Genomic DNA, 27,826 nt, shown 5'->3' with positions numbered 1-27,826 from the left:
AATATTCCATTAAAATGAACTTCATAAAATTGTATGCATTGCAATTTCAGTAATTGTAACTAGAAATTACTACGAATTTTTGTGTTGGTTTTATTTGTTCAACGATTTGTATTCTCTTTTTTTTTCAACGTTCTAGGTAGCCAAAAAATTTAGTAGGGGAATAGCGGAACTCCGAACACCAAAAAGCCATTGACATTTAGAGAATAGGTTAAAACTTAAATGTGTTGTATGTGACCATTTCTACCTAGCCATTTTGCTTAAGCCATATGAAGGTCTATTGAACTGTTTGCTGTCCTCGGCGACTCGTGTGAATTTTTGTTTTGCGGTTTTTTGGGGATATAACAGAAGTAAGCATAATTAGAAAATTTCCGCTGCGATTTACATTGGAGGGCTAGTATGTGAATGACAAGTAAAAAAGGGAAGCACATTATATCAATATTCTCCGTCATAAGAGACAATTTTCTACATTTACTTGGTCAGTATTATATGTACGAATTTCTGTGTCTAGGTCTCTTGAAAGATGATTTAAGCAAAAGACAAACTAGGTAGCCACCAAGGTTCGCAAATATTGTGGCAATTTTCTCAATCATGTAGTCAGTATTATATTGAGAGATTTCAGAAAGTTTCTCTTACGATTAACTATCACTCCTACATAATTCTCAATTTCGAAATATCCTTACCCCAATTGTTTTTCACTTCCTGAAAAAAATGTTTGTCTCAACATGAAAATTATTGAGCAACAAACTTTTTAATATTAGCTTCTTGGTTAGTTGAAACGACGGCTTTGTATGACAGCTAAACAAAAATGAAAATGAATAAAAAAGTAGGCAGTTTGGCAGGACTTGCCTTAATACAAACCGTCCAGTTACTACTGTCGAGCATACATAGTAATGTCAGCATTTGTTGCGGTCGTAAAACTGCTACTTATTCGTCGGAGTTAGGAATGAAATTTTAGCGGAGGATGACATGAATGTATTAGGATGGACCGAAAAAACGCAAAGTATTGGAGACTGATTTAGGCAGCTTCAAATTTTCTTTGAAACCAGTACCAAGACCTAGTTCCACTTTCACCTTCGGGTATACTGAGAATGGAGTAAAATGAGCCGCCCACTTTGCATGGTAACTTTCCTCGTTCTTCATTTACAGGCAAAATACTTTTGTTGCATTAATTTCAATTAAGTATTTTTTGTGTACACTCTAATAAATGAAAACGTTATATCACACATATGCCCGGCAAACATTGTCACAAGTTAGTATAGCGACCACCGTTTTCCGTTTCTGTCTGATAAAAACCTATTCCAACTGCATACATGTACTTAGTTATATATTTTTCTGCGCGTGCTTTGTGCTTGTGTTCGTGGTATTTAGTACACCATACATACTCTACAACCCCCCCACCTAAGCATTTATGCATGTACGAAGTAGATACGAACCATGAGCACTTTGAAAGTACTACCAAGTCTACTTAGCCCAAAAACAAGTAGCCATAGTTCTCTATTTGTTACCATTGTGTTTTCTGTGGTTTGCTTTCTTGTTTTTCGAAATAGCCGTCTACTATTACTACTACCAATGCATACTTACAACTGTCCTAGTCGCCATTGTCATTGTGCATATATTTAGGCGCATATAGATACTCAAAACAGCTGTTAAATTTACAATGATTGTGATCGTTGTTTTTCCTTTCATCCCGTTATTGTTTAGAATTTTATGTTTATGACCCAGTTTCTTTGTTCGATGGGCATCGGGAAGATCCTGTTTCACAAACTTTTAAACTTTTCTTTAATAAATCACGCCTAGTCTTGGACCTTGAAAATATATTATTTAAAAATTTGAAAAATATTCTTTGAAAAATCCACGACGTTGATGTCCTTGGAAAATTTTTACGCTTATTAATGGTTCTTTATTAAACATCCACGCCTTGCGGTACTACCTGAGAACAAATTGCTTAAAAAAAATCCCGTCAGTACTTAAAAATATCACGTCTTGTGTAGGTTCTTGAAAAATCCTAACTTTTTCTTAAAAAAATCTACGACCAACACAAGGGTCCTTGAAAAAATATTCATTGAAAAATCCACTACATTGCATGGTCCTTGAAAAAAATGTTCTTTACAAAATCTACTCCATGTTCTATCCTTAAAAAAAATCCTTGAAAAATATACCTTCAAAATTATACATCTTGTGTTGATCCCATGAAAACATATCTTTCAAAAAGGCCACGAGCTGGGCTGATCCTTCCTTAAAAATTGATCCTTGAAAAATATTCTTTAAAAATCGATGACACATTTGTCTTGCCATCAATGTTGGCCTACATTTAATAAATGTGGGCGAGAAAAGTATTTGATAGCAAATGTTTTTGTTTCAATTTTTGCTAATATACTCTGCCAAGAAATATGAAAGTGACAGAAATTAGTTGTAATAAAATAAAATTGTGATCACACCATTTTAAAAATTGCCAGATTCCAACAAAAACATTAGAGATGTTTGCCAAAATTGGTTTCATATTTTTTTCTGGTATTGTTATTAATTTTTATAGGGGTCTTTGGGTTGGGTTGCAGTGTTGGTAACTTCTGTAACTTCTTGTGTGTTTTCTTCTTCCTCTTTTAATTCGGAATACAAATATCCTTACATCCGGTCTTTATTTATAAATCTCAGTTCAATTGTGTGTAGTAATACCACAACCACATTCACATTTTCTTCTCTCTTTTTCTCTCCGTCAGCTCCTTGCCTGACCACAATAAACCCTTGGTTTTGAAAATATAAAAAAAAGAATAACAAAAACAAAAATCCATTTCTCATTTCAATTGATTGTGTGGCGGAAAAAAATCCCTTCCGTTTTGTTGTCATATTTGCTGTTTCCGGTATCCGGTTAAAAATGTTATATATGTATGTATTGTGAATGGTGTATATAATGATAAAAGTTACACATTCATTTGCAACATTTGCATATAAAATGTATGCGGAAACGGGGATGGACAAATGAGGGGCGGTGGGATAATTAAGTGGTATGAGCTCATTTGTTTTTGTTTCTTGAGGTTATGGCTATGGTCAAGCGGAAAGGTCGTGGTTAAGAAAACATATTTGTTGTTAAAATAAATGTCAGTTTTAAAACCAAAATATAATGGAGAATTTTATAATGAAATGTAATTGGTGAATATTTTTGTTAATTTATTAAATTATTATTAACTAATGAAAATAATTTAAACGATACGATCCAATATATCTCCCTTCAATGCCCTTGCTCACCCCCATCATGTTAAACGTATATCTAAGGAAAACATAGAAGATGAAGCAGAAAAAAAACTCAACAAAATTATATATTTTTTTAAGTATTTTTTTTTTTTGTTGCCTCCTCTTGCAAGCAATTTCCGTTGCTGGAAGTGACATTTCGACATTTTATGTAAAATATGTATTTACATGTTCATATGTATGTACCGAAATATAAGAATACCTTTTCTCACACCCATCCCTTGGCACACAAACATGTCACATGCAAACATACGAGAAGCAATTCCATTCAACACGTTTTGGGGGGTTTTCTGGAGAGAGGTGGGAAACCGGTGACTGTTTGTGAAGCAACGCTATTAGCTGTTGAATGTTACAATTTTGTCGCTCTCGTTGTTGTTGTTCTATCGTAAAATGTTTCTATGTATTTGTAAAGGATGTACAAAATAAATACATTTAAACTTATGGATAACTGGTAATGATAGTAAAATATAAATAAATATATGATGGAGAACGTATAAATGAATGAATTTGTACAAAACAAGCGGATACATGTTGAACGGAAGTGACAAAATATGTTTTTTTCCATTTCTCTTTTAATAGAAATATAAAATTTTGATAAACAAAAGTTTTTGCTGCTTCTCAAAAATGTATATTGAAATATTTATTTTTTCTGACAAACCTGATGAGTGAAGAAGCATCTGAAAAATGTAGTTATTTTATATATTAAATTAAAATAGTATTTCAAACACACACACACATAGATATTTTTGGTGACAATATTTGAAAAATAATATGAGTAGAAATAACAAAACTCTAAAAAAATAACTGGAATTTAATTTTATGTTCATGTTTCTGTGTATGGGCCAAATATTACTTTTGGTGTAAAATACACAGATTTTTAATTAAATTTTACACAAAATACATGACATTTTGAAAGAATAGATGAACAGGAAAAACAAAGCGAACATTGCATATGATGCTTTACAAGTAAGAAAAGTCAAAGGGAAAATTATTATGGCAGTGAAATATCTATAAAAAAAATACCAAAAAAAATTTTTCAAAGACTAACACCAGCCCTATATTTGTTACAGAATATTATTATACCCTACACAACTATGTTGTCAGGGTATTATAGCTTTGTGCAGCCCCAAAAGATTGTAAGGTTGCAAAACATTGAATACCAATCGTCAAATCTCGACTAGCTGAGTCGAGGTAGACATGTGTGTTATGAACCAATATTCACGAAATTTTGCATGTAGGATGGGTTCTGGTTCTTCTGATTAATATTTAGGGGATGAAATGGACCAAAAACATTAGTTTTGTCGGTTTTTCTGGTCGCTCCAGAGGTCGCAATTATGTCCTTAACACCGCATGGAAAAGGGGATCGGGCCAAAGAATAAGCATGCCTGTTTTGATAAAGATCGGTCAATATTTAGCGGGTCAAATGGACCCTGACTTTTGTGTGAAATATGACAAAATGTGTATTCTATAGCATATATATTTACCACTGAAGGATATAGACCCGAGAAGTTGATAGTATATCCAAGAGTGGTTGACCTTTAAATTGATACCAATTATATTGTCGTAGGTACTCGCATGCGGGAGGTACACTTAAATACTTACAAGTGCTTACGTATTCATATATTATTTAGTAACCAATTACCACACTGGACGGCGGAAATATAGCGCTCATAGTTTTGAAATATTCCATGAGATTACAGTTATTGCCAAGGACAACGCCTAAAATGTTAGGTGATGATCAGATAATAATTTTTCGGATGAAGTCGAACATCACAACACAACACACGCTGAAGAGAATCTGGACAAGTATTTAGAGGGGCTGTACTGATTATTAGTAACATTTGTTGACCTCTAGCCAGTCAAAAGTGTGCAAATATCGCGAAATATTGCCCAATCTCAGAATATAGAACCACAGAAAGCTAGATTTTCATGGAAGTTGTGTAGGGTATCGTATGGTAGGCCTTGTCCAACTGTACTGCTCCGCTCAATAGTTTTTAACTAACACAAGCAGTGGACTTTTTATACCCTTCACTACACTGTGGTACGCGATATTATGTCATATGTGAATGTGTTTGTCACAGGCAGAAGAATAAGCATAGAGTCACTCTCTAAGTCGATTTATGCATGTCCGTCCTTTATCCGTCTGTCTGTCCATGTTAAGTTGTAAACAATTTACAGGTCGCATTTATCATCTGAATTGGATAAAATATGTCACAGGTCACTTATTTGGCCCAATTTCGAACCCTATTGAAATTGGGAAAAATCGGTTCAGATTTAGATATAGCTCCCACATATATATTTTCGGCACAAAATTTGCCATAGCGTACTGAATTAAGAGTGGAGTAGTGCTAAGTTTCGCAAAAATCGGTTCAGATTTAGAAATAGCTCCTATATATATTTTTTCTTCCGATTTTATGAAAATTGTGCACTCATGAAAATGGTGCACTAAACTTCTCATGTTTATTAGATATTTATTCAAATAATCATCGGGTGCCCGTTCGATATGTGCTTAAAATGATTTACAAAATGTTGTTCTATTGTAAGAAGCAACACTATATCTGACCAAACGAACAATTTAGTATAAGTTGCAGAATGACATTATTTGGATGAAATGTCACGTTGTATTTAAAAATACGACGTCTGTTGGATTCATCTGTTTAATATACCCCAAGTGGTGAAGGGTATCATATAGTCGGCCCCGTCCGACTTTACTACTTTCCTTGCTGGTTATGTATATTTTTTCATGAAAAAAGGCACAGTTTTGTAGAGTGTTTTCAAGGGTGAAACAGGCGTAGATTTTGTTGAGATTGTTTTTTTTCAAGGAATATAACAGGCGTAGATTTCTAATAACACCATTTCGAGGACAAAAATCGGCGTAGATTTTTTTTAGCAATTGTTTGTCTTGTAGGAACACAAAGCGTGGATTTTTTCAAGGACCAATACAAGGCGTGGATTAGTAGTAAAATGGATTTTTAAGCATATTTTTGGGGTAGATTTTTTAAGAATGTGATTTCAAGGACAAAAACATGGTTAGATTTTGTGAAAAGTATATTTTATCGACGATATAAAGCGTATAATTTTCATACAATATCTTTAAGGACTAAATAAAGCATATATTTCTCCAAGGACCATCAGAGCAAGATGAGTGTATTTTTTTAAATAATATTTTTTCAAGGACGATATTAATCATATATTTCTTCATGGACCCTTATTTATTGAATTATTTAAGAATGGACAGATTTTTCAAAATATATTTCTTCAAGCCCTTATCCAAGTGGGGAATGTTTTCGTACTGCCTACAGAAGCATAGATTTGTTTACAAATATTTACTTACTTATTTACTTAAAAATTTCACAATTGATTTATCCTCCATAATATTTTAGTCATCTACTGTTACCTACCACAAAAAAAAAAATAAAAAGCAAACATCAACATTTTCATCTAAATATTTTAGATGTTGCTGTCATTCTAGCAACATCAGCGTCAACACTCTACAATTAATTTTCAATACAACGAAAAATTTTAAAATGAAAAAAAACTAATAAAAACCTAAATGTGTAAATATATGTGTTTATATATTCACATTTGTCATGTTTCCATGCAACACACACAGGCATAGAGGCATATGATGATGTGAAAAACCATCTAGTAAAACAAAAAAACTTCTAACATAACTGAAAAATGCACATCAAGTTTATGCAGTTTTTTGTGTAGTTGGTGTTGTTGTTTATGCTAGCATCAAAACCGTTAACACACTCACAGTCATGCAAAGATAACTACAAAAATTTTATAATATACGCTTAAAGGCATTTTTCAGTTTTTTGAGTAATAAAACCATCAACACATACCATTTCAATGAGTTTACTTGCACACTCACACACCTCTACCTCTGAGTAGAGAGAAATGAGAACACAATGACAACAATGGAGTTCTTTGGAATATTTAGTCACTTGCTGTGGTTATTATAAATTTCAGAATTAGAAATGTTTTGCTGGAAAAATATGCATCATATTTTATATGCTAGTGAAATGGAATTTAAATCGATTAATATTTTTTTAATTTTAACGGAATAATGAATTTTTAAGATTTTACACTTATAAATTTTCAAAACCAAACATACCGTGGATTTGGGGTGGAAAGACTTTTTAAAAAATATTTTTAGAGCCTTGGAAAGAACCATTTTGTAATGAATTTTTTAAGTGCTAATTAAGACATGGATTTTTTAACAATATTTTGATCTCTAAATGAGGCGTAGATTTTTTAAGGAATATATTTTGAGCACAAATTTTTTAAAGAATAATTTGTTGAGCTCCACTTGAATCTTAAATTTTTGAATAATATTTGTTTTTGCCTCACTTCGATTTTTAAAGAATATTTTTTGTGCTCCACTTGAGTCTTAGTTTTTTAACACATAATTTTAAGCCCTAATTGAACCATGATTTTTATACCCTTCACCACACTGTGGTACAGGGTATTATGTCTTTGTGCATATGTTTGTAACAGGGATAATGAAACGAGATAGACACATGAATTTGCATAGAATCACTTTCTAAGTCGATTTATGCATGTCCGTCCGTCTGTCTGTCCATGTTAAATTCTAAACTAGGTACAGGTCGCATTTAGATCCGAATTGGATGAAATTTGGCAAGGTCACTTATTTGGCCCAAGGACAAACCCTATTGAAATTGGGAAAAATCGGTCCAGAGTTAGATATAGCTCCCATATATATTTTCGTCCGATTTAATGTAACTGATGTGCCAAAGTTCCTATATATTTTTCGATTTGCACGAAATTCGGCATAACGTACTGAATTGAGCCTAGTGAGATGTCTGCCAAGTTTCGTGAAAATCGGTGCAGATTTAGATATAGCTCCCATATATATAGTTTCGTCCGATTTAAGTTAAATAGTGCACCAAAGTCCCTAAATATCTTTTGATTCGCACGAAATTTGACACAGCATACTGAATTGAATCTAGAACGATGTGTGCTAAGTATCGTAAAAATCTGTTCAGATTTAGATATAGCTCCCATATATATTGTCGTCCGATTTAAGGTAAATGGTGCGCCATTGTGTATATATGCACGAAATTTTGTATAGCGTACTGACTGGAGTCTAGAATGATGTGTGTTAAGTTTCGTGAAAATGGTTCAGATAGCTTCCATATATATATTTTCGTCCGATTTAATAGAAATGGTGCACCAAATTTCTTGTATATCTTTCGTTCAATGTTCTTTCGAAAAGGAGACTATGTTGAATATACCCAAAGTGGTGAAGGGTATCTTATAGTCGGCCCAGTCCGACTTTACTGCTTTCTTACCTCCTAAATGAGACGTTGTTTAAAAAAGTTTAAGACCTAAAGGTGGCGTGGTTTAAAATAGATTAAGACCTAAATGAGGTGTGGTTTAAAAAAGATAAAGACTTAAGTAAGGCGTGGTTTAAAAAAGATTAAGAAATAATTGAGGCGTATATTAAAAAAATTATTTTTAAGTCCCTAATAATATTTAAGCCCTAATTGCGGCGTGGATTTGAACAAAATGTAAGCCATAATTTAAAAAAAATTAAGCTCTAATGGAGGCGTGGATTTAAAAAAAAAAATTGTGTAAGCCCTTGGAAGCGTGGATATTTTAAAAAAATAATTCTTAAGCCCTAATTGATGCATGGGGTTAAAAAAAATATTTTTAAGCCCTAATTGAGGCTCTTCCTGTGGCGTAGATTTTTTAAGAAACATATTTTTGAGTTCTACTTGATGGGTGAATTTTTAAGGAAAAAAATTGAGCTTTACTCAAGACGTTGATTTGTTTGTAAGAAATTTTTTTTAGCTCCACTTAAGGTGTAATTTTTTTAAGAATATTTTTAGAACCTTTACAACACACCATAACATTGAAAATATCCATTGAGACATTATTTAAATTAACTCTCACATTAGTTGAAAAACAAAGACATAAATTGAAAAAAGGACTGCTTGTGCATACTAATGTCTAAAAAATCTAAGGACAAAAACACCAACTCTGTGAATGACTATGGTGAATGATGAGAGTGTGTAACAGAATAGACAACGAGTAAAGATACATATTTAATTTGTTGTTACCAGCCTTTTAGTTCTGCAATCGTCCATCATGTCGCCCCTATCTTTCTTCATCTCTCTTTGTGTTATACTCAATTTTTTTACAAAACTTTGTCAACTGCAAAGATTTTTCGTAAAAATAATTTATTAAAGAACTACTTTGCCTTGGAGCCGCAGTGGATTTAGTTGGATTTTATGTTGTCCAACAAACTAGGCTACATGTTCTCCAACTTGTAATACTTTTCAGAGTCATACTACTCATCGTCATTAAGCTTGTTGTTGGCGTTGTTGTTTCTTCTTCTTTCTGGGGCTGTGTCTGGTCGTTTGTCTCTCTGGATGTCCGTCCGTCCGTCTGCATTTCAGTTAAATCAAGATGACTTTAAAATGAGTTACATTAACATTTCCATTTCTAGGGGTGCCTCTTGTTTTTGTTGTTGTGCTTCCACCAGCTTGTTTTAGTTGAGTTGGATAGATGAGTTAAGTGCCATGGGAAATATTTTTTGCTACTTTACTTTTTCTCTCTTACGGCAAGGAATGAGCAACGGTAGCAGTTACAGTGGCAATCTGCCTTTGCCTTTCAATAAACAACAACAGGCATCTATCAAGTGGAGCTGAGCTGTACACAAACAAACAAAGAAAAACACACCAACGAGGACGACGCCGACGACTAGCAGGACGTATACCAAGCAAATTAAGTAAAATAGGATGAAGAAGAAGACGTTGTAGCAAAAAGGACATTTGTTGGCAGTTGCCTTGGTGAGCATGCATTAGAGCCAAAGCGCATAAAACAAGCGGAAACATTGTGCAAATTCAACGAGAAAATGCCCAACAACAACAACAGCAGCAACAGCAGAAATAAACATTTAAAATTAAGACCCAGAAACAACAACAAGAGCATGAAGAAGCAGCAGCAAAGGACCCATATAGAACGTGCAAAAGAAGACTTAAGAGAATTTCTATTTAACTTTCAAGTCAATGCTCATTAAAAATTAAAATCACTTTTTCGTAAAATGTCAACACAAATTGCTGCTTATTTATCACTTTTTTTTAGTTGTTGTTGTTGTTGTTGTTGTTATTTTTGTAAAATGAAGACATAGAAAAATCAAGTAAGGTACAGAGGTCAGCTGGGATTGGTTACATCTTAATGTTCAAAAACAACCAATGAGAAGACCTGAACCCTGGGAAATGACACAATTATTTTTATTCTATAAAAAGATTCCTCAAACAAATATTCGTTATTAATCCACGCTAATTGGAATGTTAGTACTTCCAAAATGATATCCTTAAAAAGTCACCACGCTCATTGACAAGCATTGAAAAACTACTATGGTAAAATAACCAAAATGCTAATAATTATCTTTATTCATTTATTATCCTAAATGCACCCCCCTGCTATCATTCACAAAAAATAGAAAGAAATTATATATGGGAGCTATATCTAAATCTGAACCGATTTTAACAAAACATCGCAGACATCAGTCTGGACCTAATTCAGTACTCTGTGCAAAATTTTGTCTCAATCGGACAATTATTGGGAGTTTGGTACATCATTAACAAAAAATCGGACGAAACTATATATGGGAGCTATATCGAAATCTGAACCGATTTTAACAAAACATCGCAGACATCAATCTGGACATAATTCAGTACTCCGTGCAAACTTTTGTTTCATTTGAACAAATATTGGGAGTTTGGTACATCATTCACAAAAAATCGGGCGAAACTATATATGGGAGCTATATCTAAATCTGAACCGATCTTAACAAAACTTCGCAGACATCAGTCTGAAAGTAATTCAGTACCCTGTGCAAAATTTTGTCTCAATCGGACAAATATTGGGAATTGTATCGGATGAAACTATACATGGGAGCTATATCTTAATCTGAACCGATTTTCTCCAATTTCAATAGGGTTCGTCCTTGGGCCAAATAAGTGAACTGTGCCAAATTTCATCAATATCGGATCTTAAATGCGACCTGTACTTTGTTCAGAAAAATACATGGACGGACGGACAGACAGACATGCGTAAATCGACTCAGAAAGACATAATACACTATACCACAGTGTGCTGAAGGGTAAAATATCTGTCCTTAAAAGTTTAAAAAAGCTTCTTTTAATTTTTAGTTCCCGGAAAAAATAACGCATGACAACCTAATCTTCTCAAAAACATTATTACTTTAATTTTAGTTTCCACATTTTTTGTTGTTTTCGGTTTTAATAGCCAAATTTTTTTAATCCCATAAAATGAATGGAAAATTTGAATGTTCGCACGAATCGCATTAAAGACTTAAATTGAAAATTAAGCTAAGCCTATATTTACTTTTAAATTGCTTAGTTTATATGAAAACATATTTCAATGAACATACATACAGATATCGGCTTAAAGACCAACGCATACACTCACATAACCATATGTATAGACCAAGTCAATTAGATAATGGTTTAGCAACAATTTTGAAACAGAATTAATATACATACTGTCATACATATGCAAAATTGTGTGTGGGAGTGTGGATGTGTGCAGGAAGCATAAAGACAATAGTATAAATTGCAGTCCACAACAATGGAACCGGACTTCTTCTAATCATATCAAAAATCTTCCGCCTAGAAAGGCATATTTAAAGGCGACATGTGTATATGCAATGGAGCTGCTTGTTTATGTTTGGCTTTGTATGTGTGTGTGTGTCTGCATATATTCTACAATATCATCATGGCTATGTGTTATTAGTATTGAAATAAGATTTTTAAATATTTTATATAAATTCATCTATTTTTGCTTCACAAACTCACTTTCTCTTTGAACGCCTGCCTGCCTGCTTATTCGACCGCCCGTCCGTCTGACTGACTGAAAATGAATGCACTTTTAATTGACATTCGTTTTCGTTTGTGTGAAAAGTGTAGGAAATATTAAATAATTTATTTATACTCTGATGAAAATAACACCTTCTTCAGCTTATGTTCGAAAATAATACCATAAAGGCGTTTGTGTCTAGCTGCAGCAGCAGTAGCGTATAGGCATGGGCATGAATACAAAATACCTTTTATACGGAACGTGTCTAAAATGTGTTAGACACCTCTCTCCGGTTGCACAAAGTGTATGTTGTTTGTACATGAATATGCAAATAGAAATACGCAAAAAATAAGGAAAAAATAGAGTGTTAAGACATTCATGAGATAAACGTATGCATTATGGCCAAAGTGAAAAGATTATACTTCACAGAAAGAGGAAAAGAAAGAAACACACATACACAAGCATTAACCCTCTTAAAATATGCAAAGATTTTAAATTAGAACACAACTATGAGGAGCCAACAGTTTAATGTTTGAGCATACTTTAGCTAAAGATAAAAGTCGTGTCATATGTTGTTGTGAATGAAAATAAATGAAAATTGTGTAGCTTACTGGGACATTGGAAATTAAGGTAAATTAAAAATTTAATGAACGTAACTTAAACGAAGGTATTTTAATGGAAGTATCATACAGGGTATTTTTGTAAAATATAGCTGAGCCATAAATGAGATTTTTTGTTCACCATTCAATAGAGCTATATATATGGATTGTGAATTGGAAAAAAAATCCACAAGGAACCCCAATTTTTAAAACAGAATATTTTTTCACTTATAAACTTCTCACCGCACTGCGATACAGGGAATTAATAAAATAATACACTTAAGGGGATCCCCATTCTCGAATCTACAATAATTCAGGCATGTCTCTACAAAATTTCAAGTGAAAATCTCAATAACTTTTGAAGATATAGCCGATTTATTGTGTCAGAATCATGTGACGGCTGAAGGGCTTCTCAAACTTTAAACGCGTTTTTCTCTAAACGAATGGCGGGCACGATAACTCATTAAGGAACATTCGATCACTGGGTACAACCCTATTTATTGGTTATTCAAAACACATTTATTACACAAAATGTCAATAATTATGCCCTTCACCACACTGTTGTACAGGGTATTATGTCTTTGTGCATATGTTTGTAGTAGATAAAAGAAATATATCAATGGTTCCTTTTGAGAATATGCATAGAATCACTTTCTGAGTCGATTTACGCATGTCAGTCTATCTGTCCATCCGTCAATATATTTTTGTGAACACAGTACAGGTCACATTTGTGGATGAAATTTGGCAAAGTTCACTAATTTGGCCCAAAGGCGAACCCTATTGAAATTGGAGAAAATCGGTTCAGATTTAGATATAGCTCTCATATATATATTTTCGTCTGATTTAAGGTAAATTTTGCACCAATGTACCTACATATCTTTCGATTTGCACGAAATGTGGCGTAGCATACTAAAGTAAGTCTAGTGTTATGTGTGTTAAGTTTCGTAAAAATCGGTTCAGATTTAGATATAGCTTCCATATATATTATTGTCCAATTTTAGGTAAATAGTGCACCAAAGTCCGAATGAATGAAATTAAACTTAGCATGAAATTAAACTTAGCATAGGTAGCAGAAATTCAATTGTAAGGATATATTTGTACAATATACCCAAAATGGTGAAGGATATGCTTTAGTCGGCCCAGTCCGACTTTACTACTTTCCTTACGGGTTTTTCTTTCCAATGTGACTCTAGTCTGGCATTATGATGCCTTGGTGGTTCGTTTCGGTATGTTCAAAGTCCAAGCCCATTTTTCCAACCCATGGGCATATATTTTAGAAGTGGTTTTCACACAGTGGTATCAATTTATACATAGTCCCAATAAAAATGTATCTAGTCATTCTCGGTATGTTCAAGGTTATATATCCCATTATTCCAAACTGAGTGTCTGTAGGTCGGTATTTCAGGTGTTGGTATTTAACATGATATAGCCACATATGAAAGGTCCGATCGATTGAATGCAATAGTGTACGAAACAAAATTCAGAGGTAATATGTGAGCGTAGCTGAGAATTCGCCACAAAAAAAAAAAAAAAAAAAACGACCACTTCAAATTAGAGGTTTCGCATTTTCGATGTATAATTTTAGAAAGGAAATAATTTTATAACTAAAAATATGGATTCACGACAACAGATTACTTTTTTTAGTGATTACCGGATACTAATGGTTGATTCTAGGGCCATTACTTTTAGTACAGTCTAAAACCCGTTAATTGAATATTTAAAGAATATTTTTGCATGGACTGAAGATCTAGGCATTAATTATTTAATTATTATTTTATTTATTATTAGTTAAAATACTAGTAGATATTTATATAAATATTAGTTTTACATTTTAAAGGCCATGCAGGCTACTCACTTAGAACAAGATTATATCCCTTTAAGAGTTATTTAATGTGTTTATTTATTCCCTTTTTTGTAAAGTAAAAAACAAATAATAATAATCAATTAAAATCGTTCAACCACAACTACTTCGAGTACTAAAGCTGCAATTGATATGCACTTAGCATCAATAGAAAGAGATTTTAAAACAAACATAATAATAATCCTATTCTTCGTAAAGAAAAAAAATATTGTAATAACACTTTATTTATATTCCTATAAAAAATAGAATTATTTTCCCCTATCAGAAAATTATGCAACCCGTGAGTTGGGGATAATTAAATTGAAATTGAATAATTATTGATTAACTTAAGTAAACAACTATGCAAATACACTCACATATTGCACATGTTTTCCTCAGAGATGGATAGAGGGAGAATGGCAGAATCTCAGGATATTTTTAAAGAGATTTTAAGCTACACTAATGATTGGCATCAACATATTTTTAAACGTCTAAGACCACTGTGCCTTTTATAAATTTAAACCTTTTTGGGCTCTTTAATATCATGTTAATATTGAGTCCGACAGTTAAAGTAATTTAAGAATTGTACACCCTATTTGTCAAAGTCAACATGAACCTTGTAAAAGAAATGTTTGTATTAAATTCATTTTATACAAATTTAAAATAATTACAATTTCCTGAAATGGTTGCTTCCCAAACTTAAAATACCTCCCACCAGCTATTAAGCCCTGCCGCATGATTTTTAATTTATTTATTTCTCTAAAGAACATATGTGAGCTTTCAATGACGATATGCTCCACACCATTATTACAAAAACCCCACCCCTTATTACATCGTTATAGCATACGGGAAATAAATTCCAATATGTGTGAGTTTAACATGCTTTTGTTGTTTTGACATACAACATTATTTAATTAGCATTACAATGCAGCACCGCCATCATCATCATCGTTGTAGTCGTTGTCGGTCCGTATCAACATAATGGCTATGACCCCCCACCAAAAAAAAGTTATTTTCTAAAGAATGTCGTTGGAATGCGGAATCAATGTCCTTTCAATCATGGCTCTCACACACAGACTCATTCAGTTTCGTTCTCTTCCTTCATTAATGGCATTGGATTGTGAAACAATCAATATCTATTTATAATCATGTCATGTAATGCGGCACAGCGGAAGTTCAAATAAAACATGGCAAAATATGGCAGCGGATCTAAACATCAGTGAAACTTTAGAAGCTATAACATGTTCTACCTACCACCCAACAACACACACACACATAAAAGACTTTCTAAACTTGCATTGTTTGCAAAACCAAGAGAGTGGAAGCGAAGAAATGTTGTTGTTGCCAGGAGTTTTCCATTTGTGGTCCTACTAACATGAATGGCATGAGTTTTAGATTTAGTGAAGACCACACACTCCCACACTTATACACTAAAGCATGTGTGAAATCATATATATATGTAAGTGTTTGTGTGTGCCACTAACACTTACTCATTAAAAATACTGTTCGACAAGCAATTGTCAAAATGATTGATTGTTAAACTGTCAATAAGTTTTAGTGTTCATTCGTTCGTTTATTTCTTTAGTTTTTTTTTTTTCAAGTAGATCTTATTAACTTTGTGTTCTGGTATTGTTCTGGTCGGTGCCACACATACACACACAAATTCCAGACAAAGTTTTTTGGTTTCCCGAATAGTGATATGTGAAATAAAAGTTTTCTTTCTTCTTCTTCCTTTTTTTCTCTTGTAAATTGACACGTGAAACAAAACATGTTAAGAAAATTTCTAACAATATATAGATGTTTGTTTTGTAGTTTTCTGTCTCGAAAATTAATTGCTTATGTTCAAATATTTAACTGAAGAATTTGTGATTGAAATTCGATTTGAAATTAAAGAGAAAGAATGGCTTTTTAGTGTGTTGCAGAAAAAGACATATTTAGGACTTGAAAAAGTATTCTTTGAAAAATCTACGCTTCTGTTCTATAAGGTTCTGGAAAATCTAAAAAAAATCTTTAAAAAAGCAACGTTTCTGTAAGATCCCGAAAAAATCTTTAAAATATCTACGCTTCTGTAAGGTAAAAAAAATTAAACTAAATTTACACTTCTCTAAGGTGCTGAAAATGTTCTTTCAAAAATCGAATTGAAAAATGTATACATCTCTGTAATGTCTCTCGAAAACTTCTAAAATAAACATACACGTCTGTAATGTCTTGAAAGACAATTCTTTAAATAAATCTACACTTCTATAAGGTCAAAACAAAAAAAAAAAATAATAATAGTAATAAATTCTTTTAAAAATATAAGCTTCTGTATGGTATCAAAAAATCTTTTTTAAATGTACGCTTTCCTTAGGCCCCATAAAAAATTCTTTAAAAATTCGACGCATCTGTAAGGTCCCAAAAAAATTATGTTAATGATTTACGCTTCTGGAAGGTGTCGAATAAAAATTCTTAAAAAACTACGTCTCTGTTAGGACTCAAAAAAATATTCCTTGAAAAAATCAACTCTTCTATTAAGGCTCGTAAAAATAATCTTTGAAAAATCTACGCTTCTGTTAGGCCTCGAAAAACATCTACTAGGCAACTGTAGAGTTACGAACCCGGATTCGAAAAGAATATTTAAAGAATCTACGCATATGTTAGGACTGAAAAAATATTTTCTTAAATTTCTACACTTTTCTTAGAAGTAAAAAAATATTCCTGGATCAAAAAATTGTTTCTAAACACTATACGGTTATTTTGGTGTTTGAAAAAAATTAATAATCCGCGCTTTGTTTGAGTTTTATTTATTTTTTATTTTTTTTATACTTCACAACACTGTGGTACAGGGTATTATGCCTTTGTGCATATGTTTGTTACAGGCAAGAGGAATCGAGATATACCCATGGTTACTTTTGAGAATATGCATAGAATCACTTTCTGAGTCAATTTACGCATGTCCGTTCGTCTGTCCGTCCGTCCATGTATTTTTATTAACAACGTTCATGTCATATTTATGATCCGATTTGTATGAAATTTGGCACAGCTCATTTATTTGGCCTAAGGACGAACCCTATTGAAATTGAAGAAAATCGGTTCAGATTTAGATATAGCTCCCGTATATAGTTTCGTCCGATTTAAGGTAAATGGGGCCCCGAAGTCACTATATATATTTTTCGATGTGCATGAAATTTAGCATTAAGTTCTGAATTAGGACTAGAATGATGTGTGTTAAGTTTCCTGAAAATCGGTTCAGATTTAAGTATAGCTCCCATATATAGTTTCGTCCGATTTTATGTAAATGCTCCACCCTCTATACCTTTCGATTTGCACGAAATTTGGCATGGCGTACTTAATAAAGTCTAGAGTGATATGTGTTAAATTTCGAGGAAATCGGTTCACATTTAGATATATCTCACATATATATATATATATATATATATATTCCTCCGATTTAATGTAAACGGTGCACCAAAGTCAATACATATCATTCCATTTGCTGGAAATTTTGCATAGCCTAATGAATTAGGTCTAGAATGATGTGTCTGAAGTTTTCTGAAAGTCGGTTCATATTTAGATATAGCTCCCATATATATTTTCGTCCGATTAAATGTAAATGGTGCACCAAATTCCTCATGTTTATCAGATATTTATCCAAATAATGAACGGGGACATAATTTTGTCCCATTGTAAGAAGCTACTCTATATCTGAACAAATGACAAATTTAGTATAGGTTGCAGAATGACTTGTTTATGGTTCCAATTTCCTTTTACTGGTCCTTTAAATGCTACTTCTGTTAGGGTTCAGCTGTTGAATATACCCAAAGTGGTGAAGGGTATCATATAGTGGGCCCCGTCCGACTTTACTTTTTTTTGTGAAAAAAATTCAGTTCTTTTTTTAATTATTATAAAATTCATAAATTTTGAGGCTCTCAAAAACTATAAATCGATTAATCATTTATATGCTAAAAAATTATTATTTCGGGTTAGGGCACGTTATTAACGTCTATTGAAGCTAAAAATTTTCTTAAGAAATTCAGACTATTTTATATGTTTAAAAGTTCCATTTTACTCGTTTTTGAAAAAACACACATTATTTTAGAGCTCAAACATGTTCGTTTAAAAATATATATTTCTTAAATATATATTAAAATTACCTTTTTAAAAAAACTCTGTTTCTATTAGTGCTGAATAAATATTTGTAAAAATATCCACCAAAAATATATTTTATTAATTGTACGCCTCTGTTTGCTTTTGAAATTTTTGTGAATATCCACGAATAGATCATTTAAACATTAAGTAACATCCACTCGCTTGTTGGATATGGAAAAACAATTAATTTTAAAATTTCTCCTTTTTTGAAATTTATTTATTTTTAATTTTCGTTTCAATTATTAAAGGTATTCATAAATATCTCTAGGGAATATTTACCTCCCTGCCTTGAAGAAACTTCTGCACAGACCACAAAATATGAACTTTATTTTCAAATAATTATATCTTAACAACAAGCCAAAACCCCAAAGCCAAGAGAGCAACGCCAACGCAACAACAGCAAAAAAAACTAAACTACGCCCACACACCCATCAACATTTTTGACCCATATTTTATGTTTTTAATTTTTAATTTACTTCCTTCACATACAACGACAATTACAGTACAAAATTTTTACACTTTGTGGTGTTGGCCATGTCAAAATTGTATTTTGTCAAGTGCTCAAAAAACAAAAAAAAAAAAAAAAAAACTTGCAAATACTTGCCGTGTATGGCTGTGTGTATGTGTGTGTGCGGCCCAAAATCCACTCATCATAGTTTGGCAACTTTTGTGATGCGGCTATTCACTAACTTTAATAACAGCAATTCAAAGTTCTGTAAAAGCCGAAAAATTTTGTTTTCGTCGTTGTAGTTGTTGGTTTCGTTGTTGTTTTTTTTTTTTTATTTTAAACTTTAATAATATAATTACACAACATAAAATAATGCCCAAACATTTTTGTACTTGGACGAAGTTTTGTGGCTACAGTGTGGCTGGCGGTAGAGGACAAAGTGCAGTTCCAGAAGAGCAAATTTGTGGTAATGGTAGTAACAACCGAACAACCAACCAGCCAGCCCAGCTGCGTTGTCCGCAAAAAAGGAACTGAATTTAATGATTTTTTTCGGTTTGACTTACAATGCATGTGTGTGTGTGTGTTTGTGCGTACTTATTTTTTGTCGTACACAACAACAAAAAACATTTATTGTTATTATCACTCATGTATACCGTATTTCATTCAGTTAGTGACACTTGTTTCCTTTTATTCTCCTAACTTCCTTTCTGATTTGTTTCCTTGTCGATCTCCCGTTGACTGAGTCTCATATTTACAATATTGGTGTTTTTTTCTCTCTTGATATTGTTACAGGAAATGGACTTTGGCACCATTATGTGTTGGGCCGATAACAATGTGGGCCAACAGAAGGAACCCTGTGTATTTCATTTAATAGCAGCTGGTAAACCTGAAATGCCATCCAATTGTACGGTTGTCAATCAAACATCGGATTCATTGGAGGTCTATTGCATTGAAGGTAAGTTCAGAGAAACATATGGAGAGAAAAAGATTTATTTTGAATAGAATTTGTAATAGGTAATAGAGATGTGGGATTTCTACATAAATCCCACATCTCTCTCTTCAGCAGATGAAGACATCTAGGTCTGTATGGCACAACAACTTTCCGGCGTATATGATAGAAGGCCTTTAGGTCATCTGTGAAAGAAGACCTCTAGGTCATATGTGGAAGAAGACCTCTAGGTCATCTGTGGAAGAAGACATCTAGGTCATCTGTGGAAGAAGACCTCTAGGTCATTTATAGAGGAAAACCTCCAACATTAAAATTTTTTCAGTAAATCCAAAAAGCCGAAGAATCGTAATTTTAAAGGTCTTTGTCCAAGTTTCAATCCTGAGTGTCCATAGTTTGATAATAATAATTTGCTCTCTGCTGGCAGCAATTTACCATTACATAGCCTCCAATAAAAATTCGAATCAATAATAGGTTTTTTGTATGTTCTGCTTATATTGGACACTATACAAAATTGAACAAAATTTTTACATGTTCCATTTAAAATTTCTTACTTATTACCCATATATTTGTTTTTATTTATATTTTTCATAAAAAATACCCTTAAACATAACCCAATCACTTTAATTGAGAATATTTCCAGATTTAAATAATTCGCTTTTCTTCAAAAATAATTACAAAGTATTTGCTTTATCTTTAGCTTCATCCACATTGAAGTCTCTAATCAACTTCAATTTGTACTAGTAAATATTCATAGAAAAATTTATTTGAAAATTTAGAAGAAGAAAAAAACATATCCAAATAGTAACGAAAATATTTATAACAAATTTTAAAATTTTTGTTGCCATAATACCGATTTACATATGTGGGTCTATGTTGAGCATTCACTACCATTGATTACACAGATATAAATATTTTAATTTCATTTAGGAGGAAGGACATAGTTGGGATTTTTCCATATACTAAAATATGAACGATTTGGGAGAGGACATGTCCACACTGCCTTCAATCTACATGCATTATTGACAGCATACAAATCATAGAAAAAAAAATTCGTTTAAGTCATCAGATGTTTCATTTCTATTTTTATTTTTTGTTATTATTTCAATGAATAGAAAATTATTTCGAATTTTATTTTTCATTTATATTTATAAAGAAGAACTGAAGTCAATTAAAATTGCTAAAGAAAATAAACACACACGCACGCACACATCCACCTACATACAATGAACTACAATAGATGTTGAGAATTATTTTTCAAAATTGAATTGATTATAAAGACCTAGAATTGGAAAAATAAATAAACATGGATAAAATAAAAATGGCAAATATACGTAGTTATGTATACAAAAATCTATATATACACTCAAACATATATATCTGTGCTGTTAAAAAATATATATGATTTTATAAAAATATGTAGGTTTAGGGTACTAATTTTAGTTTCATACAAACCCTCTAGCACCTGGGCAACTTCTAAGGGAGGTTATGAAATCTTAAAATTCTTTATGATGGGGATACTGACTCTTTGTTTTTGGCTGTGTATGTCATAAATGGTTGTTAGGGGTGTTTGGGGCCTCAGATGATTGCCGGATGAATCTATGGGACATATTCGACTGTGGAGCAAGTACTTTTGTCTATAGACGGCTGTAAGACAAGTCCATGGGGCCGGCGAATCACGTCACATATGATTGTGAGGCGTATCTGATACTCATCTATGGCAACATAGACTCGCCTGACACTCATCTATGGCAACATAGACTCGCCTGACACTCATCTATGGCAACATAGACTCGCCTGACACTCATCTATGGCAACATAGACTCGCCTGACACTCATCTATGGCCCCATAGACTCGCCTGACACTCATCTATGGCAACATAGACTCGCCTGACACTCATCTATGGCAACATAGACTCGCCTGACACTCATCTATGGCCCCATAGACTCGCCTGACACTCATCTATGGCCCCATAGACTCGCCTGACACTCATCTATGGCCCCATAGACTCGCCTGACACTCATCTATGGCCCCATAGACTCGCCTGACACTCATCTATGGCCCCATAGACTCGCCTGACACTCATCTATGGCCCCATAGACTCGCCTGACACTCATCTATGGCCCCATAGACTCGCCTGACACTCATCTATGGCCCCATAGACTCTCCTGACACTCATCTATGGCCCTATAGACTCTCCTGACACTCATCTTTGGCCCCATAGACCCTCATGACACTCATCTATGGCCCCATAGACTCTCCTGACACTCATCTATGGCCCCATAGACTCGCCTGACACTCATCTATGGCCCCATAGACTCGCCTGACATTCTTCTATTGCCCCATAGACTCCATAGCCGCCATAGATATGTCAATAGCAGCCAGAGATTAGTGTACATATATTCGGGAATGACCCATAGACGGCAGGGAAACTAATCTAAATCTAACCCGATAGGAATGTGAATCTCAACCGATTTAAAAAATCTTAATACACCTCATTCTAGCCTCTATTAAGTGCTCTTTGCAAAATGTTATTTCAATCGGACAAATAATGGATGTTTGGTGCAAATCGGATAGAAATATATATAGGAGCTAGATCTTAATTTCAACGGTTTTTCTCCAATTTCAATAATTCAGAAAACTTGGAGGTTTTATTCCTTTTTTCACAAACATAATAACTGGTAGTCTGCTTCCAGATGGTGTCTTGGGGCATATTCTTCCTTAGAAGACAAAGTAGTCTTTCTTCATAGCTCACATACATATTTTTGTCAGATTACATCAAAATGAAGAGCGTAACTAGTTATTTTATTATTATATTTTTTTTATCAACAAAAATATGGGTCACTTGTTGTTCATTGCATATCAGCTGCCTCACCTGATATGTTTTTTGTTGTGTGTTTTCTTAAAATATTATTTTTTTTTCATATATAACTGGAACCCAAAAAAATTGCCATATCTGACATTCTATTAAAATTCCAACACCAATACAATAGAAATTTATTAATACAACAATGTTGTATGCATTCACGTGTTAACTTATTACAATTCAAGTTTTTCTTGAACCAACGTAACAAACATAAACACACACACACACACAAATTGAAGTCTCATGTTGGTGTTACTATAAGAAAAAAGAAAACGCTCAAGTAAATAACAATGGCAAACTGAAATTGATTGCATGATAGAAAATGCCAATCAACAGTGTATTCAATTCAAGAGTTTTCCTCAATTTCCGTTCTGTTCTCTTCACTTGACTCAATGTATTTATGTGTGGTGCCGTGCCGTGCCGTGTGAATGTGTTTATGTGTGTGTGTGAAATACATTATAGTTGACATTTTCTTTTGTGTGCGTGAGTGTGTGGCTTCTGCCACACAGGAGTAGTATGTTCGTTGTTTTTTGTTTGTGTTGAGAACAATGACTGAAATTGTTGCCATTGTTGTTGTCGTTTTTGTTTGTTTTTTCGTCTTATAGTGTGAAGAAGACCAGCACAAAGAAAGGTCACTTCAAATGTTAAATATGTTGGTTTGAGGTGTCTACATATTGTTTCCATTATCGTACACTGTCATCACACCGGGCTATCAGTGGACATTTAGCAATTCAATTCAGTAGAATGGGGGAGGGCGAGGTTTTTGTCATAGACAACAGGATGTGTATTGAAAATATGGAAAATATATTCAATACTCAGCTGCATTGATGTGTGTTTGCGCAAGAGAATTTAAATAGAAAAGCAATAATGAAAAAAAGTCACACGCAACCGGTATCGTCGGTACAACACTTTGAATATATGATATTGTAACGTATAATTATTCATACATATATGGTGTTTAATATAAACATTGATGGACGTTATTCTATACTTATAATGGAAGTATAATCAAAATGATTCTAGGATGGGTTTGATACATTAAAATAATAAATGGGCAGGTATATTTAGATTGAAGGAGATTTCTTGTAAATTTTTCAAATTTTCGGTATTGGCAAGGTGCTACAATAACATGAATTTTCTCTTAGGAGCCCCCATAAACGGAAGATTCGGACAGGCGGCCGTACTTTGGGTTTAATAAAGACTGAACAAATTTGGTCCACTTTTTATGACAGTTTCGGTATTTTGGAGAGTCTGATCAAAAATTCAAACCAAACTGGTTTGGTGGTCAATCTTACTACCAAAAATAATGAATAACGACTCATTTTTTGGTATAGCCGCTGTACCAAGGTACACCCAATTTTGGTTCTTCCACCGAATGAGATTTTTAGGTTATCATTGATCATTGGTCCCATTTTTTTGAGAATTTCAGATATATTCCTGAACTGCCACGTGGTATTTTCGAATTTTTCAGCCTATTTTGTTTTGTTATTTTGATTTCTCTTGGGGTACATTTACCATATAATAGCTCTTATATAAATTTAGCGTTAGATTTTTGATATTTTGAATGTCAACCTCTTGGCGGAGGGTATAACAAGTTCGGCCTTTTTTGGTTTAGTCACCATATCAAAATTCCCAATTTTCAGTATATTAGTTCTCATGTTTTCCACAACGAATTGGATCTTTGGGTTCTCTTTGGGCGACAACTCTTAATACCGAAAACAATCAATATTTGTCCGTGTGTTGCTAAAGCCCTCTTATGAAGGAATTTCTCGATTTGCAGATATATTTTCTCACGATATGTTCGGATTTTTGAAGGTCTTAGCCCAAATATGCCTCCTATTTTTCGATTTTTATATTTATTCTCGCAACAATTTACCATATCGTAGCTCTCATATAAATATAGACTTTAGATATTTTGAATATCAGCCTCATGATAGAAGATATTATTAATTCGACCTCAAGGTCCTTTTTATTTGTTAATATTTATAAATTTATTTTTTCTATAATTTCTTGTTTTATTTTCAAATAGACAATAATTTGTTCACATTCTATTATTTTCCAGGTTTCGATGGCGGTCTGCGACAATGGTTCCTTCTCGAAATATTCGATCAACAAACGGCCACACTGCAGGCCAACATATCATCTAAATATCCGATAATAAGTGTCAACGGTTTGGATTCGGGACGATTTTTCAAAATGTTTATGTATGCCGTTAATGTGCGGGGACGTAGTGAACCCGTCCTTTTAGAGGGTTATACACTTAAGGCTGCTGAAAAACAAACAGGTAATTTTTGTACTTTATTTTTCCCACATGGAACATTATCAGGTTCACGTTTTATTTTCATGGGCCACATAACGGTGTTGTTGTTTTGTAAAATATCTACAAAATTCTTGTCGTTAAAAAAAACTCATAAAAATTTGTTAGACATTTCTTCCAAATTTTCTTTGCTGCTTTACAAAAAAAAAAACATTTTTGGTTGGGTTTCATTTTTCATCAAGTTGTTGAGTTGTCGAAATAATTTTGTTTTAAACAATTTTAGTATTTTTTTTTTGTTTTTTTTCTGTTATGGCCCTTAGGGGGCCTTTTGTAACAACTTTGCCGAGCCTCTTCGGTTTTGGAGGAGAAAAAAGGGGAAAATAACAGTAATTTGTAGTAGCAGTCTCCTTTCTTTAGCGGTTACCATATCTTAAGGCTAAAATACTCCAGCAACATGCATATATTTTAGAACAAAAATGTCCTTTTCTTTTGTTCGCAATTTTTTTCGGTGTTTCGTTTTCTTTTTTCTTTTGCCTTGCATATAATTTAAAATTATGAATATTTCATGAGTTTTGTGGCGCAAAGAGAAGGAAGGAAAACAAAGGAAAGAAAATAAAATATGTTAAATAATATTTTATTTACATATCAATTGTTACGGAAGCCCTCTTGCCAGGAGAATAATGCCCACCAAAACAAATTTTAATATCTATTGTTTGTTTTAGGATTGTTGTCATTGAGAAGGAGAGGGAAAGGCAATGTTGCCAGTTAGAAAAAAAATAATATCATAAAGAAACCAACCAGAAGTTATGAAGAATGTGTTCTACCTTGAGATTTTTTTTAATTTTTTAAAAATATGTCATATGCTTTTTTTATTCCTAAATTGAAATCAGAATTTTAACCTGAAAAAAAACAAAACATTTTCTTTATTTTTTATTTTTTTTTCAAAAACTAGATTTCAGTTTTTTTATTAAAGGAAAATTCCGTTTATCAACCATGGAAATATGCTCTCCTCTAAGCCATATTCATTTCAACAAAGTTTATTGGTTTTCACCAAAAAAACTCTCCCCGCTGGTTTTTGTTTGGGGTGGGAGATGATTGGAGAAGAAAAAAAAAACAAGTTTAAAAAATCCAGCATCTGCAGTGGCAATTGAATTCCATTGGGGGACTTATGTATACTAGAAGAAAAAAAACAAAAACCACCAAAAATAACTTCGTCCTTATTGATTGGTATTGTGGCTAAATGGGGGAAAATGAAGTAATACGCCCTCGTTTATTTTCTTTGTTTTTCACTTTTCAATTTGTTGTTTTCAACGTTTTTTTTTTTTCATGAGCCCTATGTGGCCTTGCGTGGGTATCTCCTTGTTGTTGTTGTTGGTCACAAAAACTCATTCTCAATTTATTTTTTTGTTTGTGGTGGTATTATTTGCTTTAATTATAGCCAAACTGGAAAAAAAATATTTTGTGCAATTATGCGTTAAATATTTGTCCAGAAGTGGCAGGAGAAAATTGAAACTTTTTTACGATGATGCTGACGACAATGATACCATTCTCAGTGCATACATAAATGATGGCCACAAGGATAAATATCTAAATAAAAAATAAAATTTTCCAATTCCTGGGTGTTTATGTAAAATAAAAACGACATTAGGAATTATTTTGAGATATTGTCTTCAGTACTTTATAATTCTTTGAAATACTTTTTGGTGGTTTTTCGAAAAAAGGAAGCTCAAACAAATGTTTAAGTTTTATTGTTGTTTGTTTTTATTTGTTTTAGATATTGTCCTTCATTGACTTAGATCCTTGTTTTTAATGACAAAACTTCTTAATTGATAAATTTAGTTCAATTAACAATAATGCCCAGCAATGAGTGGCTATAATTGGATTGTCTGGTGGGCAATGTGGGAACTATATGGAAACACCACAGCTGAGGCTCATGTTGGAAATATTTAAAATTCATTTATTTCTACACAAAATGTTTTACAGTAGTAAGCAAATTATTTAACAGTTCTGCAGTAATAAGATTTTTCGGTTTTTAGTATATATTTTCTAATAAATACTAATAATATTGATAGATTCCGATATAAAAACCCCTGCCCATTCCAAACATTAGTATAGTGTAGTGTGGTTTAAATTTTCTTTTCTCCCTTTCCACGGGATGTTCTTCTTTTATATTCCCTTTCCTTTGACTACTTGTTTTTAGATTCTGTTATGACCTCATAGCGCCATCATAACTAATAATTTTGCTAGAGCACGAAGAGCAAGACTTGATACACATTTAGCTAATTGTGCAAAATTGTCTGCAACATGACGTGCAAAAAAATCAGCTGTACTATCTAAATCATTATCAGGATAATGAAAGAAGAATGATATGAAAGGACTAAGAACAAAAAATTCATTTCACTGCAAATGTTTAAAAGAGAATATCATCAGAAGTGGTCAAGAGCAATTAAAAATGCAAATACTTAAAGTATTATGAGGGTATTTAGCAGGGTGATGTTATGGGAAACTTATGTAGATGTCACCATGGTCCAAAACGAGGTACTTATTTTGATGGGATGATTTCATGGATCTGCTGTATGTCGGTCCTAAAATTTTCAATGAGAGACCCACGTGTTTTTTTTTTCAACAAAAACCTATAA

The 27,826-nt window shown here is 32.9% G+C and overlaps 1 protein-coding gene across 1 annotated transcript in view; it reads left to right on the top strand.

Moving 5' to 3' along the window:
• LOC133336594 (hemicentin-1) overlaps nt 1-25,214 on the top strand; it is a gene marked incomplete at both ends in the record, with an annotated part of 109,084 nt that extends 83,870 nt beyond the window's left edge. The window contains 2 exons of the mRNA XM_061544875.1: nt 19,910-20,072; nt 24,993-25,214. Of these exons, the coding sequence (XP_061400859.1) occupies nt 19,910-20,072; nt 24,993-25,214 (385 nt within the window). The remainder of the gene's footprint in view (nt 1-19,909; nt 20,073-24,992) is intronic.
• Nucleotides 25,215-27,826: the final 2,612 nt, after the last annotated feature.

The sequence above is a fragment of the Musca vetustissima genome, unplaced genomic scaffold (genome assembly GCF_032173495.1).
Source record: "Musca vetustissima isolate MV318-11 ecotype Yass unplaced genomic scaffold, APGP_CSIRO_Mvet_v1 utg39299, whole genome shotgun sequence".
Taxonomy (NCBI): domain Eukaryota; kingdom Metazoa; phylum Arthropoda; class Insecta; order Diptera; family Muscidae; genus Musca; species Musca vetustissima.
The sequence above is the reverse complement of the archived record's forward strand: the minus strand, read 5'-3'. Positions and strand labels throughout refer to the sequence as shown.